Here is a 19501-nt window from a genome sequence, read left to right as displayed (position 1 = left end):
GCCGGGGCCAGGCGGCGGCCGCCCCCCGGGGACGGCGCGACGATGCGGCGGCGGTTCTGCCGGCGGCTCTGCCCCTCCGCATCCTCCGGCCCGCAGCGCCGGGCTCGTGCCGCCGCCCGCCCCCTCGGCGGGAGGCGCGGAAGGAGCGGCGGGGCCGGGGCCGAGCCGCGTCCAGCGAGGGGGGCCGGGGGCTGCCGCCGCTCGCAGCAAAATGGCTCCCCGCCCGCCTCACCCCTCTCACCATGGCGACCGCGCTCCTCCCCCGCCGGCAGCGGGCCGGAAAGCAGCGCGGCGCGCTTTACGGCGGCGCGCGGAGGTCGTCGCTGCGGCGGGCGGCGGGCGCGGGGCCCGGCGGCGCCATGGAGGGCGGCGGCAACTCCAAGGGCACGGGCCTCGGCGGCCTCTTCGGCGCCGGCGGGGTGGGGTACTCCCACGCCGACCTGGCCGGGGTGCCACGTGAGTACCGGCGCGTCAGGGGCGACCGGCGAGGCCTGCGGCGGCGCCCGCCCGCGGCCCGGGTGGCGGGCCTTAAGGGGGAGGGGGGGGGCTGGTATCCGCTTCCCGTCAGCGGGGCAGGGCCGGGCGGCCGGTCCCTGCGGGCCCGGGGCTGGCGGCGCCGCTCTCGGAAATGGACGTGGCGCGGCCTGGGCAAGCGGGAAGCCGAGCCGCAGCTCTCCCTCCGGCTGCCCCAGGTGGGGGGCGTCGGAGGGGAGCGGGAGACAGCTTCCGCCACAGCCAGGCCCTCGGCGGCGGCGGCAGCGGCAGCCTGGGGCGACGGGCGACGGTTGCGGAGGCGTCGCGTGCCATCCCATCCGTGCTGCTCCTGCAGGGCTTCCTGAAAACGGGGGGTTGTCCGTCGGTGGTCGTGTTTTAATCAGTTGTGCAGCTTAACGGCAGAATTTTCGCTGCTTCCACGCACGAGGTCTGCCCCCTTTTAACTTGCTGGATGTGAAATTGTTGCTGGGGAAGTCGGTGTTAAAGCATTCTATTTTTTTTTTTTCCTTTCAGTAACCGGAATGAGTCCTTTGTCCCCGTATTTAAACTTGGACCCCAGGTATCTAGTACAGGTGAGAAGGCGGCTTGTTTTTATTGTGTTGAACTCGATTCCATTGTTTCTACGGTCATATGTGAAGACCTCAAAAATCGTGCAGTGCTGTGCAGTGTGTACTGAAGTCTTGAACTGGCAAACAGTTGAAAGGAACGATTTTTTTCAGTATTGTTCCTAATAAAAGCTTGCAGTGCCATGGCATCTAGGAGAAGAAAACCAGTTTTAATACAGAAGATAAGGCAGACTGTTGTGTCAATATAAGCCTGCCGCTATTGAAAAGAGGAGGTCTCCCTCCATGCTCTGAGGCATACAGCCCCAGCGCACGCTTGCACAAGTTCTGGCATTTGTCACACCCTCCGCTGAGCCCCTTCAGTCAGTAAGAGCAGCCAGAAACTCTCCACTCTTTTGAAGGATTAGTTTTCTGTACTGTGATGAGTTCAATCAGATTATAGAGGTGTTCAACCAAACACCAGACCTGATACAGGCTTTGTCATCACATGTGCTGTCATCACAGCAGCAGCAAATTTCACACCACTTTCCTTATGTCATTTCCCAGCTGAAGGGAGACCATCATGAAGTAGAGCTTTCCATTTTATTCTAAGAATAATGTAGCTATCGTACTTACACAGCTTAATATTAGTTAACATAGCATGATGGCCTGTAGGCCACCATAAGGAAAATAAAATAATTTAAAATCCTATAATGTTTTCCTTTCTCACTGTTGTGGTTTAACCCCAGCTGGCAACCAAGCCCCACCCAGCCGCTTGCTCACTCCCCCCCCTGTGGGATGGGGAAGAGGGTCGGAAGGGTAAAAGTGAGAAAACTCGTGGGCTGAGATCAAGACAGTTTAATAGGGAAAGCAAAAGCCGCGCAGGCAAGCAAAGCAAAACAAGGCATTCATTCACTGCTTCCCATGGGCAGGCAGGTGTTCAGCCATCCCCAGGAAAGCAGGGCTCCATCACGCCTAACGGTGACTTGGGGAGACAGACGCCATCACTCCCAATGTCCCCCCTTCCTCCTTCTTCCCCCAGCTTTCTGTGCTGAGCGTGACGCCATATGGTGTGGGATATGCCTTGGGTCAGTTGGGGTCAGCTGTCCCGGCTGTGTCCCCTCCCAGCTTCTTGTGCCCCCCCAGCCTGCTCGCTGGTGGGGTGGGGTGAGGAGCAGAAAAGGCCTTGACCCTGTGTCAGCACTGCTCAGCAGTAACGAAAACATCCCTGTGTTATCAACACTGTTTCCAGCCCAAATCCAAAACACAGCCCCATACCAGCTGGTATGGTTTTATTTTATTTTATTTTATTTATTTTATTTTTATTTATATTTTTTTTATTTTTTTACCATACTGGTAAGAAAATTAACTCTACCACAGCCAAAACCAGCACACTCAGCACCATTAACTATAGCTGAAAAGGTTTAAGTTAATCCAATAAGGATGCATATCTTAATGATTTTATTTAGTTAATATTTTCTATATATATTTATATGTATGGCTTATATTATCTGAGAACATTAAATTTTGCAGAAGTAGCACTTCTTAGAAGGTCAACAGTTGTATAGTATCTGCTAATCTGTGTGCCTTTTGTTTCATGGTACACTGGGTCACTGCTTCTTTTGTAAGTGGAAAGCTCTGAATGCAGTTCCGGGGGCTGGTTTTTATATTTCTCTTTCACTAGAAGCTGTTGTAGTCAAGATTACAACGTAACATTGCCGTAATGGTAGAAAACAGGGGATATGCCTCTGTTTGAAGTTGATTCACTAGCATGATTATCTTGCCTGCTGTTGTTGAGTGGTTGAAAAAATGCTAAGTGATTATTTAGACCTCTTCCGAAAATACCCTCTAAAGTTGTCCTGTTTAGTTAGCACAGTATATGTGGGAACATGTTGGTGTTAAAAATGGTATAACAGAGTTTTTGGAACAAAGTGTGTGTATATTAATAATTTTTTTTCTAAAAAAAAAAGCTTGCTTTAGAAGAAAGACGGTATTGGCATTATAAAACAGTTCTAAAAATACCTATTGATGTAACAGTAGAGGCTACAATTTGTGTTGTAACATTTCACTGCTCTTTATGTTTAGCACTAACAATTATATTGAAATAAAAGGGAATTCCATTTAAATGTGAGAAATTTTTTTTTTACTTGAAGAAGTTGCCCAGACAAGCTGTGGGGTCTCCATCCGTGGAGACACGCAAAACCCGGGCATGGCCCTGAGCAACCAGCACTAGCTGACCCTGCTTTGAGCAAGGGTGTTGCGCTAAACAGTCTCTGCAGGTCCCTTGCAACCTTAACCATTCTGTGATTCTAAAAATTCGAGGAAAAAGACGTAGCTAATATTTTAAAATACAAGAACTTTAATTATTAGCCTTTAAAATTGATTTGTCTGTGAAGGTGCGCGTGGAGGGGTGAGGGTCTCCTGTGTTTAAAGGCCATCCATTTGCTTTCAGAATGCAGCGAGAAAGTCAGCCTTATTGTTGAGAATCTTACATTTTGATCCTGGTCTATCTGGAAAGATGCACAAGTTTAAAAACTACCAACCTCGCGTATTTCATGCCTGATCATCACTAGTTTTGAATGTATTCCTTGCTTTTTTCAGGTCTTCAAAATAGGTCACTTATTTCAGTGCAAGGAAATACTTCTTTTGGTACAAAGGCAGTTTTTCTTTAGTGTCAAGAGTAGTGGGAAACCTTAATGCATTACTGCATCAGTATAGGTTGCTCAGTGAGGAAACAGTGCTGCATAATCAGACAACAGGAAGGTTTTTAGAGGGCAGTGAGTCTTGTATTGCCTGCTGCAAGATATAATAAATAATTAAGCAAATAGTCATTTTTAAAAAAAAGAAACAAACAAACCAACAACCCACACAATATGAGTTCCTTGGCTGCCTGATGTAATTTATAAAAAGTTAGGACAGCTAGGAAAAAAAGTAGTTCTCGGTCAGTTTATCTTTTTAAAGTCTTTTTTTCATTCATATTAAAGTATACACGTAGTATATTCCATCTCTGTGCTAGTGTAGATAAGAGTTTTCCAGCAACGCTGGTTGTATCTGTTTTTTCTTTAGTTCATTGTATGGATTAAAGAAAAGATTTTAGCATGGCCTACATTTTGAAGCAGGTACACTTGGAAAATACAAAGGTGTTTGTTTTGTTTTGTTTTCCCCCAGGATACAGATGAGTTTATCTTGCCCACAGGAGCCAACAAAACTCGAGGCAGATTTGAGCTGGCCTTTTTTACCATTGGAGGATGCTGTATGACAGGTAGGTGGTTGTGTTTTTCACTTTTCCCAGCTGTCCAGGTAACACCTCTGTACTACAGTACTTGACGAGACTGTAAATGTCGTGTTCTGCAATCTAGTCTTACATAAACAGCTATTTGACTTCAGTCTATACGCTGAAGTCTATTCTCAGTAGTTGCTTCTAGTATTGTTCTTTTTGTTCCTTTTTCTTCTTCTTAAAAAGTAATAACTGATATTATGCTAACTAGGGGCAGCATTTGGTGCGCTGAATGGTTTGCGACTTGGCTTGAAGGAGACGCAGAATATGGTGTGGTCAAAACCTAGAAACGTACAGTAAGTGTTTAATCTGGAAAAAAAAAAAGTACACCTTAGTGACAGAGTTGTTTCTTCCAGCTTGTACAAAGTTAGATCTGAATATACTGCAAAGATAAATCTATTTTTGTATTTTTGGTGGGGACAAATGAGAGTCGGTGTTTGTCTTCATCAAGTTATGAAGTGCTGTTAGTTACAAGAATGTTCAGTTCAAGTGTTTTGCTTTTCCTTTAGTGACAATTGGTATGTCCTCTGACTTACCTTAAATATTTGTGAATAAATTACTACTCTGATATTTACTAGAAATCTACTTCAAAGTCAAAACAGTGGGTTTATATGTTGAAGTATTCCCAGAAGAAGCATGACTTGGTTTGAGCTATTTTTTGCTGTGATTTATCTGAGAGCGAGTTCTCTCTTCTTTCCCAAACTTTCCAAACCAGGAAGAGATTAAAATGCAGAAGCTGGGCCTGCCTGGATTTGCATTAGGGATGGCATTAGGTGCATGCTGCTGAGCAAGTGTTGCATGGTGGAAGTTGTTCTAGCTTACAGTGTCCATGAACACCCATGGCATTCCCGTGTCTTCACCTTACCTGATTGTTTCAAAGAACACAGTAAAGATAGGAACGCATTTTTTTTCCTGCAGTATGCTTCTCCTTCTAGAATTATTGGTAGTTTAGACATAACTAAAAGAAAAATTAAGTGCCTGTGAAGGAGACATAGGAAAGCAGAGGAGTGAAATAGCTGGAGGAAACCATTTTCACTCTCCCAGAATACTTTGGGAAAAGGAAATTTTAGAGGAGGAATTTAACTTTCCTAGTACAGTTTATACTGGCTCTGCTCCTTTTAAAAATATTGTTTCTGTATTCTTCATCCCCTTCATGACCATCTCTAGAATTAAAGATAGAACCAAAGTATTCCCGACTATAATTATGACTCTTCCGTAATGTTCTAGGTGAACAGAATTGTGTTTCAGGTATTTGGAATGAGCTGAGTCAGACAAAAACATGTTGTTAAGCACGAACTTTGATGGGTCGAGCCCAGCAGGTGGCAGGCAGTGCACATGCTGCTGTTAGTCCTTGCCCTTCAAGGGAAAAGGCCTGGTGAAGGTCATCACCTTGAAACAGTGTATTAAGTTCCATGTTTTCCTAATCAGATGCAGGGAAGAGACTTGCCTAGCTAGATTTCCTTCAAATTTATCCTTAATGTACACAGATAATTTTTTTTTTTAAGGAATTTGAATTTTGCTGGTAATCCCCTGTCGAATACCTCACAGTATGTCATGGTTATGAAAATGACGAATTTTCTCATCAATTCAGAATTAATGTAACGTTAACAAAATGGGAGTGGGGGTTGTAATTGGGTGGAGATTGTCAATACCCTAGCCTCTTGGATATTTTTTTCTCGTTTCAAAAATGAAGTTTTCCATTATTGTTTAGTTCATTACCTAACCATATTCAGTAGTGGCCTGTGTCTCCTAATGAAAGTTATAAAAAAGGAAAAATAGTGGAAAATGAACTCAAGTCAGAAGGAACATAATGTGTGACACTTTCATTGCGTTAAATGACAAACTAAGTTCCAGTGGTGGTCAGCTGTCCAGAGCAGTACTGTGCCTGTGATAGTGTTACACTGCTGGGAGATAAAGATCAGTCATTTCTTCTGGCTGCTGTTGTCACCGTTCTGGAGGCAGCTGATGCCAAAAAGAAGTGGCACTGTGCTTCCCTGAGAGTGTGCTGAAGATTTGCTTTCCCTCTTTAGTGCTAGTCCGGAAGCATACATACGGAAACACTCAGGGTACTTTACCTTTTGTTGGGTGCCAAGTTTGACAACTGGAAGTGCGAAAGATTGCCTCTTTTCTTCCTGACTTGCTATGGTTTAGATTTGCTTTTGATACCCACCCCATTTGTTCAGGCATCACCATGCTCCCTGACACGTGGTCCCCGTATTGCTTGCACCTTCTAGAAGAGCACTCTAGCTTTCTTGGAGCTCTTTTACCCAGTTAAGTCAGCGTAAGTGTATCAGTCATTCTCAGTAGCTATGTGTAGTCACCGTGTCAGGAACATTTATCAACTACGGTTGGAAAGTCATTTGAAGGAAAGAGATTGGATTCTTGGTAAGGTGCAAGTTTGACTTGAAAAGAGAGAAAGATTTTCTTCAGACTTGACAGGACGAAATATTTGCTTTCAGTATTGCACACATTACTATTTGTAGTATGCGTGGTAGAGCAGATTATGTATCACCAAGCTGTGTGCTTTTCCTTACTGTTCTGTTTTGAAGGGCTTTAGGTTCATTATTCCAGTTTTATTAATCAAATGTATAGTGTAAACACATTACACCTATCATAAACACTGCCTCAGTGTAAACACAGAGAGCTAAAGTTTTAATATCTTTTTAACTCCTTTATAGAATTCTAAATATGGTGACAAGGCAAGGAGCATTATGGGCTAACACTCTGGGATCTCTGGGTAAGTAAACTCATTATTTTGTAAGAAAAACAGTTTAAAGATGTAACTGTTCGATGGCAAAGTGTATTCTCTAAATATCCATTATGAAATCCATCAGGAAAAACTGCAGGTTTTTTTCTTTTGGACATGAGGGCATTTCAGTAGACATTGAAAAAGAAATTAAAGGCTAAAATAGGATTTGAAGCGTAAGTAGCCAAAAGCCTGTAATGAAAACCCCAAATTTTTAATGTATTACAAACAAGAACTCTAGCTATGGAATAACTGCAAATTATAGGTAATGCTTACTTGTTAATAAGTTCCAGTTAATTCACAATTTATAATTGAATACTTCTGAAATAACTTTAATAACCTAAGAAGAGACTCAGTGGTCATGTGAGCAACTGCCTGATGTCTGTTTCCAGTTGAAGAGTCAACAAAATGGTTATCTGTAGAAGAAATGTCATAGCGAGTACAAAGATTTATCCTTTTATGATGGTAGCTTAGCTAGAAAAATCGCATATGATACCACCCACGTTAAATCTAAATGTTGCTTATAACTAATATGGGTTAGAAAAAAGAGAAAGGAAAATGATCAAAAGCCTGATGTGTGAGAAAACTTCTGTGAACTGAGGTGGGGAGGAGGCGGGGGGGAGGGGCAGGAAATAAAAATCACATCAGTTGCCTCAGAAAAACAACTTCAGATGATTTCGTAAAAGTCAGTGGAGTAACTAATGCCCTAGAGAATACAAGCTCTTTGGCTTCTTCCCCCTCCCCCAATCTTAAAAGAGCAAAGGGTGCTCGGTTACTTTGAAAGGTGAAATCCAAAACTGATGCAATTATTTTGAAGGAGTTTAATGATGGAACTCATTGCCCCGTAAAGTGGTAATAGAAGAGAAATTGGCACTATTTAAAACAGAGATTACATCATGTTATAACCCAGTCTGCATATATTTGAATTTTGAAAAATGGATCAAAGCACAGGCTGTTGCATTTATTACATTTTATTTCAGTCTTATTTCTAAAGAGTAGATTAGCTTGCCATTTAACTCGGACATCAGCTTTTGAGGCATAATACAGAGGCCATGGTTAGAGATGGGATTCTGAACTACAGTGAGAATGGCACCTTTCATAAGAGATGCATATTGCCTAGCAAGTTTTACGGTGGGATGTTGTTTTGGTTTTGTTTTTTTTTTTTTTCCCCCTTTTCTTATTTTCTGTTCCAAATCTAATCAAAACATGTCTGAAAACCGAGATGCAGGCACACTGCAGTTCAAGGTTCCAGGTTAAGTGACACATTAACAGTTTTTTTCAGCTGTGTTTGAAGAAAGATTACTCAAGAAAGTACTTGTGCATTCCAGTAACAAATTGTTATTTTTCTTATAAAATACGGCCTCCCAAGTCACAGAGCGAAGCAGAAATTGATATTTTGGGATTTGGTATAGCTCTGCCTTGTCCTAGCTACCAGAGAAGTTCCTTTCAAGGAGCTGAAGTATTTTTGCATCTTATTTCACTTGTGCAGCATTTCTGTGCCTCAAAGATTCCTTTTGTCGCCGCTGACAATTTTTGTCACTCTGTTCCTGAACAGAGGTAGCAACATCTGTGTTAAACTATTTTTAAATGTGTTGTTGGATTCAGCTCTTCCTTCCCCTCATTGTTAACACTACATGCTACTAGGACAAGGTAAAATACCATTGCTTATGCTGCATGGAGAAAGATGCTACCGTTCAGCATTAATATGGTTGCTTCTGAAGGATTTACATGCTTTTTAGCAGAAGTAAAGATTTCAAATTCTTGGAGGACAAGGGATGAATTAAAGTGGCATGGTGTCTTTATCACTTAAAATGATGACATACTCTGCTGTTCTTTGTCAGCATGAAATATGATTATACATGAGGGGTGAGGATGGGGCTGCCTTCTCCCTTCATCAAAGTGCATAGATTATATATACATCCATCCTAAAACCCCGTGCATTTCTCTTTCTAACCCTTTCCGGGACAGTCTCCAAAGTTCTCCCAAAGCACAAGGCCCTTTGGGGACAGAGTTTTCATATGTAGACAGAGGTGAAGCAGCTGTAAATGTCAAATCCCAAACAATCTAACAGTCATTTATAAGGGAAATGTAGCCCATTGTACTCCAGCCCTTGATAACACGATCTGAATGCTGCACTTAACTTGCATTTCATCTCGGTCACATGTGGGCAACAATTTTCTCTGCTACCTAGAAAGTGTTGTTGAGTTTCATTTCATGCCATCCACAGAAGACAGTATGAAGCCTGCCAGTACAAAGTTAAACCCTCAAAAGTTTTCTGAACTAGCAAAATGGGCTTAAACTTCAGTCAGTGCTTTATATCACATATTTATTGTGTCTTGAGGCAGTACCAGATGTCATGAAGAACGCTACTTTATAACCAAACTATAGCTAGAGAAAGAAAAATTATCTGTAGAAATAGGTCTGGAAAAAACCACCAAAGACAGGATTTGGCAGAGGATTTCCCCCCCTTTAAATAAACAGAAAATCTGTGCTTCAGGAAGCATAGTCTAAATAGTTACACTGAGCCTGGATCCTAAGCCTTATGTCTCAGAGAATGGGAGTTTTAACTTGAATTTTTTTAATATGTTTTTCTTTCCCAGCTCTACTTTACAGTGCGTTCGGAGTCATCATTGAAAAAACACGAGGTGCAGAAGATGACCTCAACACCATAGCTGCTGGAACCTTGACAGGAATGCTATACAAAAGCACTGGTAGAGTAGCAAAGTGTTTCTAGTTTTCCTCTTCTTGTGCTTTATCCCAGTTATCAGGATTCTCATTACTTTTACTAAATACTATCCTGCTCTGAAAATTGGCAGTGTAAAAATGGTACACTAGGAACATAGAACTAGAATGTAGGTTTTTTGCAGCTCCAGGTACTAGCACGTGAATCACTTGTGATAATTTTCACCTTGATGCAGTCACGCTGTGTTCTGTGTATTCCTCCCCCCGCCCACCCCCCTTCACTTTGGAAGGTAGTTCCCATTTGCCTGCATCCACTCATGGACTTGAGAAACTATTGGTTTTATTCCTGCTACACCTGAAAAACATGGCTAAGAATGAGCTGAGTATGTATTTGATACAATCTAACTATAAATCTGAGTAAACATTTGAGTGTTTATTCAGTGTATAACAGACATAATTTGGCTGTCATGATTATTTTTAGTCCTGTGCAAGTTGGAAAGAATCCACTTTAATTCAGCTGGAATTTTTTTTTTTTTGTAAACGCACGTTTTCCTTAAGTACCCTTAGCTGTATGAAAAACAATGTGTGGGTTAGGGGATATTGAACTAATAGGTCTCAGTTATCTGCTAGATGCAATGCAATTAGGTGTCTTTTTTCAGCTAGTTGAAATTATTTTTTATAATGCCAAAAAGGAAAAAGCTTAAATTGATGCTGTTGACTTCTGAGGTTAAGCAACAGTAACTAGAAATACTAAAATGAGATTACCTTCTCTAAGCATAAATGAAACAGTGGTATTCATCCGGTACAATCCTAAATAGAGTGTAAGGCAAAATTACTTTCCAAATAAGCGTTAATAAAAAATTCACTCTCAAGAAAGTGAAAATCAGGAATTCAAATTTAACATGGATCCTTTTTTTTTTCCTTAAGACAAAAGATTTTGGTAAACCAGTTTTACAAATTCAGTCATTAAAGTATGCAGAAAGAAACTAATATATTTATAAAGTTATTACTTAGCTGTTTGTGAAACTGTTGTCTTGTCATAGGACTCTAGTCTTTGCGTAGTGGTCAAAACCAACAATGTTATTTGAGAACAGCATGGATTTAAGGTTAGTTTGCTGATGCATACTGAATTGTTTGCAGAAGAGAGGGTCTGAGCTTCATCAGCAAAACGCCTGTTAACACATATTCCAAACTCAACAATTGGAGGGATCATCTTTTTTAGAGGACTACTGGTGCCACAGATTGACATTACCACAGGAAAAAAGTATAAGTTTTAAGTACCTCAGTGAAGGTTTGTCTCTATGATTCACCTGGATTTTACTGAGGAGATAATTCTAGAATTAACCTACGTACTTTCACATACGTAACTGAGCATCAGCATCTTAGAAGTGTTCCTGAAGGCCAGCTTTATATATGGGGCAAAACAGTTTGAGAAGTCTTACTGTCCTGTTGGCCTAGACTAATTGAAACCAGAAATAATTGGCTTGAGCAGCCTTCATAAATACTGGCTTGTGCACTTAACCTTGCAAGAGCACGTAGCTCTCGTAATCAACTGCTTATTTGGGATTTCATGAGTGATATGCCAGATTGCCAACAACAGCTGGATAGGGCAGCAGTATAGAAGTCTTACATTTTCTGTAGGCAGTTGTCATTAAGGAGGAGAACTGCCATCTCTACACTCCAGCAGAAGCTTCCCCCTTACCTTTCAGCAGTATAGAGCTGGCATTATGTGTAATCTCTTTTTTTGGCACAGTGCAACCATGGATAACTACTCCAGTCACATGCAGTCATCTGACACTACAAAAAATTTTCCTACCAGAGCACAGTGGGACTTTCGTTTTGTAATGTAAGATCTACGGAGCTAATAGTAGCACTGATAAAGGTGAATGTAGTGAAAAAGTCTGTATTCATTACAGTATTGTATTTTAAGTATGTGTTGTGCATATGAACTGTAGTGCACAGAAACTCAAAAGAAATACTTTTTTCACCATATACAGGAAATTTGAGTGGCACAGTAGACCTTAGAGGTCAAGGATTAGTTCTGGAAGTGAAAAAGATGATATTTACATCTGTTTGAAGAATTTAATTCCAATCTTATTTTCCTTTTTTTCTTTCATGCTCTGTCCCTCTTGCTGCTTCTCCCATGCTTCCTCTCCTGTCACCTTATGCCAGAATGCTCTTCCTAATTCTGCATGGTAAAGCTTCCCTCTAAGTTATGCCTTTACCCAGCATAAATATATATTTACCTAAAAAAATCTTGAATATTTAAACCATATGCAAATGATCAGTTCACATCTGTGACATGTATCGAGATTGTAATCGTTTCCTGTGTTACACGGAACACCTTGTTGTGATGGCCTCAAAAAAGGAAAACTTGAAAGCCGTCAGGGACATTTCTGTTATAAATCCCCATATTTTAGTATTGGCTGGAAACTCCCACAAACACGCCATTTCAAATCAAGGCTGTTCTGTAATCCACAAAGGGTGGATACAGAGTTGGAGGCAGTGCTGTTCAAGCACTCGGATTTCCCACTTCCATCATTCCTGTTTTGTAAAGAGATTGGGAATGTATTTAAGAAGAAACTGTATAAAGTATGGCAGGTTTTTTATTATGACTTTCTGGTTCATGTTTAAACATAGCACTGGTGGAGGAGTCATATCAGCAACCCTGCTGCACTGAAAAATACTCTTGGGTACCCTGCAAAGCCTAGATTCAGTTTCTGAAACAAATGATTAAGCCTTTGCTGAGGGGGATGACTGGACAGGAGAAAAAAAATAGTGGGAAGACTTTTTGAAGGCGAGATTTGTTGCCCCAAACTGGTCCCAGTTTTCACAATTTGTCCTTGTAGAGGTGTTAATCATTACCAGAATGCCAGCAGTCAAACAAAAAAGGCTTTCCAGAATACCCATGTTCTAAAGCCATTGGATTGTGAGTGGTTTTGTGCAAGGCTACTTAACACACAGCTTGTGTGCGAGAAGATTAAAAAGTCTGCAAGTGAGGACTGTGCAAGTTCAGCCCTCCTCTGTTCACTGGAAGTCGCGTTAGTTCCTGAAAGTTCCCCACCGCAAGTGACTAAAGCAGTTAAGTCCCCAAGACTTCTGATAGTCCTTCTTGGAGTGAGTCAGAGACTGTTAACTTGACGTTATAAACCAAGTGTTAGCTGGAATCAGTCTCGGCATACTGTATGGCTTAGGTTAACAGATGTTGAATTCAGTTTGAAAGTAAAACTAATTTGAGGAACTTCGAAGCAGCCCACTAGTTGATCCCTTTGACCAAAGTGATCTCTAGTTTTCACATTTGTTTGAAATGAAATTTAATACTAAGATTACTTACTAGATTTCAGCCCAGATGTAGCAATGTGAGTACAGTATTAACTTGTTACACTAGACTTGCAACTTCATGGAAGCTGCGTTTTGAGCTCACAGCTTAAACTGAATGTTCTGAGTAGAAGTTGAGTGACAGATGAAGGAAGACCCTTTGTGTTCCTCTGCCAGTGGCGTATGTAGTAGAAATGATGTTGCAACTTAGTCAATCCTGTTTGAGTTTTGCTAAAAGGGAGCCTGATATCCTAAGTCCATGAGGATGGCTTTTCCATTTAGTAAGATACCATTCTTTATTCTTCAACTTCAAGCAAAAGCAGAAATTATGATCTGTTATGCCAAGTTTTTTCTGATAAAAGTTACTAAGCACAAATACTAACATATCTTAAAACAAACATTTTAGCCCTCTTGCATGCGTTTTCAACCTCTTTTCTAAATCAAGCCTCTTTAGTTTGTTTTCTCATAATTGTATTAGTCTCTGAAAGTAGCAAAAAATCAAAAAGATGATTGTCATTGTGCACTGTGTCACTAATATTCCCTCCCACCGTGAAAATGCATGTGGTTCCAGTCATCATGTCACAAAGGTACAGCTGGCTGAGGATCTTGCACTCCTCCTCAAGCACGCAGGATTGATCACTCAGGAAAAAAGATACGGAGCTAGGTGGGACTTTGGTCTGACCCAGCGTGACCACCATTAATTTCTCATTGAAATTCCTGACAGAGACTTCAGTAAGCAAAAAAGGTTAAACAACCTTCACCTCTTATCTGAGGGTTACACAGGTTGTAGATATTCTTTTTCTTAGAATTTTTTTTCTTCCTCTTGAGGTTAGGGAAAACAGGAACAAAAGTAAAGTAATGCTTCAGACAAACTAAATTATTTTGTTTACTCTAGTTCTGTGCAGTAGGAACCCGATACTAGATAGAGCATCTCACGCTTTTTGCACAATAGATGCTACATATTTTGGTGTAAAATGGTGTGCATCTGAAGGGAAGGGAATTGCATGCTAGCAATAGCAGAAGAGAGTAGTTATCATTTTAAGACCTCAGAACACAACCCTGAAAAGTCAATACATTATGAATTAATTAAGAAGGGCTAAATGTTTTATTGCTAGCAGTAAAGTCTGGCCAGAGCTAAAGATCGGTTTTGTGACATTCAGTGGGTAGGAACTCAGGGCAGTTGTGTTAGCTAATTGCCTCTTGAGCTATAAAGCCTCTTCCCTTTGGGCTCAATCTGTGTTTTCCTTTGGGCCAGACAGGGTTGGTTTTTTTCTTGTTTCTGTTTGGTGGGGAGGGGGAAGGAGGAGCTTTCTGCAGACTGCTGCAGGTATGGCCCTGGGATATCTTAATTTTCTGCATTATTTGGAGAAAAGCAAGTAAAGGCTTTGCTGCTGAACTTTGAAGTTCAGAGCTGTCAGGCATTTTAGAAATTAAGAACCTCTGTTAAAACCTGCTTTTAACATAACAAGTCTATAGGACTATTAATCAAATGGTGTTTAGTGAAAGGATTTTGTTTCAGGTCTGAAATAAGAAAGAGATAAGGGCAAACTACAAGCAGGCACTACAAGTAATAGCTTGTTGAGGCTTTCTTTGTTACTTGAGGGCTAATGTCTAAGAATATGTGTGGCCACTGAAAGCAGTGCTGCCTTCTGCCCAGCTCTGCTAAGCAGAAACAGTGATCTAAGTTCTCGGCGCTGCAGGGATTTGCAGGGTTCTTGCTGCCATTTACAGTAGCTGAGGTAGTCTCCTGGCAGTCAGGTGCTGCTGCTTTCACTCAGTATGAAAACAGGGAATTTTAATAGCCTTTGCAAAGTAATTTCAACAGCTTTAATACTTCCAAACTTGTAAATTAAATTGTAAACTCTTACTGTTTTTCTAATTTAGCCTTCACACCACAGTAACTACAGGAAATTTTCCCTGTTTCAAGCTTTGTTGTTTCTGTATTTTAACCACAATACTGTCTTAGCTGCAGCAGTATGAAAGTGGAACATGCTTTTCTGAAATGCATCTTGTTTCCAGAAAGAAGTTTATCAGTTTCCTCAGTAGTTTCTGTACCCACAGACTTTGCCCATGCTTACAAGATTTCATAAGATTACCTCCATGGAGCGGCAGGAAGAATCTGTTTGAATTTTCTATTGACATAGGACCACCCACAGATGTTCAAACAAATGTCTGCCTGATGGTTCAGAGGGTCTGGTTAGCTACCACCGTGCTTGAATTTGGAACAAAACTGAGGTTGCCTTGTGCATTTGAAAAGTCAAGCCCTTTAAGCTATTTAAAAATGTTTTTGTTCCTGGAGGCCCTAAAGGAAGAGAAACTGTTTGCATTCTGAATATCTGAGAGGGAGAGATTGGAAGACAGAAAACTAATTACAACTTAACTATTACACTTCTTTTGTTTGGCATCAATACGTGGGTCTGCGTTTTCATTTAAGGTATTTCTAATGTTTGCTATTGGATGGTTCTTGCTTTAAACACCCCAGGAACTATCCCAGTATAGTGGAGTAACACATTCTGAAAATAGAGACAGTAAGGTCTTAAATGGAAGATTTTGTCCTCATGTTATGCAATATAGATAATGGTTTTACCTACTATGTGAGTCAAATTCAGTGCTGGGCGTAGATCACGCTATGAAGAAATGCAAAGCTACGCTATTAGAATGCTGTATGTCATTGCATAGTGTACTCTGCAGCCTATTTTAAATGCATGGAAGAGGGACAGTATAGTGAAAGTGTGCAGCAGCTAAAGCCAGACAGAGAACTAAATTCTCATTTAGAGAGCATCAGATGTGTCTTTGGAAACCTATAGCAGCTTCTCAACTATTGTGCAAGTTGCCTGATCTCAAAACACCTGCTCTCAGAAATGGCTGTCAGCTGGAACTTTAAGTTATCTTACTCAGACATGCAAGATTAGAGGCTTATGACCACATTTCTAGCAGGGTTTGTCAAGGCAGACTTGGTATCAGAGGCTTGCAGAGAGTGATTGCAGAGGAGGGGTGGGAACGTGTTCTATCATGCAAACACAGCTGGGATGGGAGTGGAGAATTTTATTTTTTTTTAAACAAGGTAATCTTCTCAGAGGGTTTAACATTTCCTGCCCAGCAACTGAGCTGCATTCTGCAGTGCATTACTGTTTGATGTCTACCACAGACCTGGAGGTATTTACTCAAATGCAAGTGTAACCAGTTAGGGAAAGGAAAGTTTTTTCTCTCCCTTTTTTTGTAATTACTGCAGATAGTTCAGAAACCAGGTGCAACTGCTACAAAACAAATTACTGGTAAAATTTTGTAGCGGAGGTGTAGGGAATCCGGTAAGAAATGTTTCTTATGTGTTTTGCTATTGGATTTTTTCTAAGTCAGTAATGCACCTATACCAACTGCACAAGTTTAGTTCCTGTTCGTCAAACAGACTTCCACTGAAACATCTTTAGGCCCAGTGGTTGACACTTTGTAAGTGAATTCATAGCTGCCATCCTTACCTGGCTGACCTCAGCACACGAAAATATGAACAACATTATTTTGTTTTGGGAGCAGTACGTCTTAGCAGCACTGTGTCCAAGTCTGCATGGATGCTGGAAAGTAGCTCAGCTATCCAAATTAAAGAAGATACCTTGTACAATCCTAACTTCCCAGAATCTGGAACCAGGCTTGATCAGCCTTCAACCTACCTTTCTTCCATAGGAAGAATAGGATTTTAAGGGGAAAGGAGAGGAATTGAACCTGGGGGCTGAGGGAGGAGTCTACGGGAATAGTCATAGCTCTGTACTGCGTTGCGTTCTATGAGGATGTTCCCCGTTTCATGCATTTCCCTGTACACCAGAACGGTTAGGAGCCCTCTTTGGGGGCTTCTTCTGTGAGCAATTGCTTCCTAGTATAAACAGCAGAAAATCAAGCTCTCTGATGTTTTATTCATTTTTCCCAAAAGTAACGAGGAGTTAGTATTTTTACAGATTATCTCAAATATTTGTTTTGCACAAAGTGTCCTTTAAATTTCACCTGTGGCTTTTTGCCAGAAACTGCTTGCACATGGTTGGTTCTGTGTACCCAGCTGCAACCCCTTTATGTGAAAAGCTTTTTGTGCAACAAGTTCAGGATGAATTATCAAAAACAGAAGTCTACATTTGCATTCCTAAATCCTGATTTAGGCATGTAGGTACATAGTCAGTATGGCTTTCCTTAGAGCTGTTGAGTTCTCAACAGTGAATTCGGTTAGGCTTATATCCCAAAAAACCCTTGAATCGTCACAGCTGGTCTGGCAATGAAATTTCTAGAATCTATGGCTAGAGATGACCTCTAGTACCGAGTCCAACTTCTGCTATCACTTCTGCAGCTTCTTGGTTTCACTACGTGCCTGGGCAACATGAGTAGGTTTAATAACTCCAGTGAAATCCATTTGATCTTGCAGCACAGGTAATGCAGTCTCAGTCTAGCTGACGCCGACAGCTTCTTGCCCCACTACAAGCCTAAGTGCAATTCTGTCAGACAACTTTATGACTCATAATGGAAAAAAAATAATAATCACTGATTACTGAGATGCATTTCTTTTCAAGTTTGAGGAACCTGAATTCCACTGTCAGTTTTACCAACAAAGCAGGCAGGTTTTACCTAGCTGTAAGTGGAAAGTGGCCTTGTCCTATATACTGTACACATTATCTAACTTGCTTCAGCTGGGATTGTTAAACATTGCAGAATCAAACTCAGTGAAGTTTTCCTAGTATTGAGGGTCATACTCTCAGGTGTTCCTGTGCATTTATAGTACATTTCGGGAGCTTTACCAAGGCACTTTCTACTAGCAAGGAATAGAAACATTCTGCTGTGTAGTAAAAGCAACAGAAGTCTCTACTTCTGCCCCTGTACACCCTGACCCTCATATGGGTGGAATGGAGTTGTGATGCCATCCGAGTCCTAGCTCCAGACAGGTGTGCTTGCTGCTGGTACTAGCCAAGCTTGCCCTGTATTTTTACCTTCGCAACTTGCAGAATCTTCAAGTCTTGAGTGAGCAGTAAAAATTAAAAAAAAAAAATAAAATAATAATTTTTTTAATCACCTGTGACTCAATTTTTGCTATTGCAAGATGATAATTCTGAAAATTAATAATAGTAAGAATAAAGAAAGTTGTTCAATGTATGCCCTAGTAAATTCTTGCCAGTTGATCCCTTTCTTCTACTTCTTGATTTTTTTCAAAAGGCTTTAAAATTCCAAAGACACAAAAGCTGTGCTAAGTTCCATGTGATGGCCCTCATGAATCTCTGGCACCCGAGGTCATGTCCACATCAGCTGATGTTGTGTTCACTTATTTCTCTCCTGCCCTTTCTTCTTCCCCCAAATCTAGTTACTGTAACTAACTGATGAATGTGATTATTATTCCTCATCTGAAATCCTAAATGGAGGCGTTCTTAAAGCAGGAAGAGATCGTATCTGTCTGTAAACACCTGTGTGGAGGACAGATGGAATAGATAAAGTAGAACTTGGGAAAAGCCAGCTTTGCTTTGAGTGTTCTGTAGTGGTTCACTCAGGCAGTAGTGCTAACATAGTTTGGGAGAAAGTCATGCCAGCAGAATTAGCATCAGGATCAGGAATGACCTTTCTTGAGCCTGGCAGCAGGTTTGAGGGGTGGGTAGAATTAGTACAGGCACCCCTTCTGGAAAGTTACTCAAAAAAGAAAAACAGTGTTTCATTAAGATGCCTCTGGATTTGAACAGCTTCTTGGAAGCTGCTGTAGCTGACTGTTTCCTCGGATGTAACTTTAATGAGTTTTAATCTGTTTTTCTTTTTCAGGTGGAGTGCGTGGGATAGCACGAGGTGGTATTGCAGGTCTGACGCTTACTGGCCTCTACGCTCTCTATAACAACTGGGAGCACATGAAGGGCTCCATAGCCCGGCAGTCCCTCTGAGCAGGGCAGCCAGCGCTGGACGGAGGACACGCTTGCATAGTCACCAATCAAATCAGTTGCGAGATCTGTCTGGTGCCCCTTCCTATTTTATTTACAATTAGTGTGAAACTGAAGGAAGCTATGCTGGGAGGAACCTCTTGACACCATGTAGCTGGACTGGCCCTTTCCTTCCCGCCAGCCAGTCGCTGGAGAGGCAGCAATATTTGTTGGACCTGCAAGTGAGCAGAGTGGCCACCAAGATAGAGTCTCCCTGACACGCTCACAGGCTAGCCCTGGGCCAGAGCTACGAGGCATGCTCAAGTCCCATAGCTGTACCTGCTGCGCTACCAGGTTTGTTCGGTTGCGTGTACTACAGCGACAGCGCTGCGTAATAAAGTCTGTGTCCATAGAGCTATTCACTGCAGTCTTTCAACGTGCATCACCCGGCCAGCTGGAGCCAGCGGGAGCCTTACGTAGCGACTGGCACAGGGCAAGGCTTGTTATTCTGGCAGCGCAGGGTAAGCTGTAAAAAGGGACATCATCATTAATAAAAAGGGTGGTACTTACACAA

The 19501-nt window shown here is 41.6% G+C and overlaps 1 protein-coding gene and 1 non-coding gene across 2 annotated transcripts; both read left to right on the top strand.

Annotated features, from left to right (window-relative positions):
• The first annotated feature begins 319 nt into the window (after positions 1-319).
• On the top strand, positions 320-19501 carry LOC143160559 (mitochondrial import inner membrane translocase subunit Tim23). Its single transcript, XM_076338340.1, has 7 exons — positions 320-456; positions 1009-1067; positions 4206-4299; positions 4526-4610; positions 6993-7051; positions 9661-9771; positions 18836-19501. Exons 1-7 carry the CDS (start codon positions 360-362, stop codon positions 18949-18951), a joined length of 621 nt encoding a protein of 206 aa, XP_076194455.1. The 5' UTR covers positions 320-359; the 3' UTR covers positions 18952-19501.
• LOC143161463 (small nucleolar RNA SNORA74) lies at positions 6164-6366 on the top strand. Its single transcript, XR_012995529.1, has one exon. It is a non-coding gene; the product is annotated as a small nucleolar RNA SNORA74 (small nucleolar RNA).

This window comes from Aptenodytes patagonicus, chromosome 5, assembly GCF_965638725.1.
Source record: "Aptenodytes patagonicus chromosome 5, bAptPat1.pri.cur, whole genome shotgun sequence".
NCBI classification, from domain to species: Eukaryota; Metazoa; Chordata; class Aves; order Sphenisciformes; family Spheniscidae; genus Aptenodytes; species Aptenodytes patagonicus.
The sequence above is the reverse complement of the archived record's forward strand: the minus strand, read 5'-3'. Positions and strand labels throughout refer to the sequence as shown.

Coding starts and splice junctions, on each gene's coding strand:
- LOC143160559 (XM_076338340.1), top strand. CDS start 360: ATGGAGGGCGGCGGCAACTCCAAGGGCACGGGCCTCGGCGGCCTCTTC. Junction 457..1,008: donor CGACCTGGCCGGGGTGCCAC/GTGAGTACCGGC, acceptor TTTTCCTTTCAG/TAACCGGAATGAGTCCTTTG. Junction 1,068..4,205: donor ACCCCAGGTATCTAGTACAG/GTGAGAAGGCGG, acceptor GTTTTCCCCCAG/GATACAGATGAGTTTATCTT.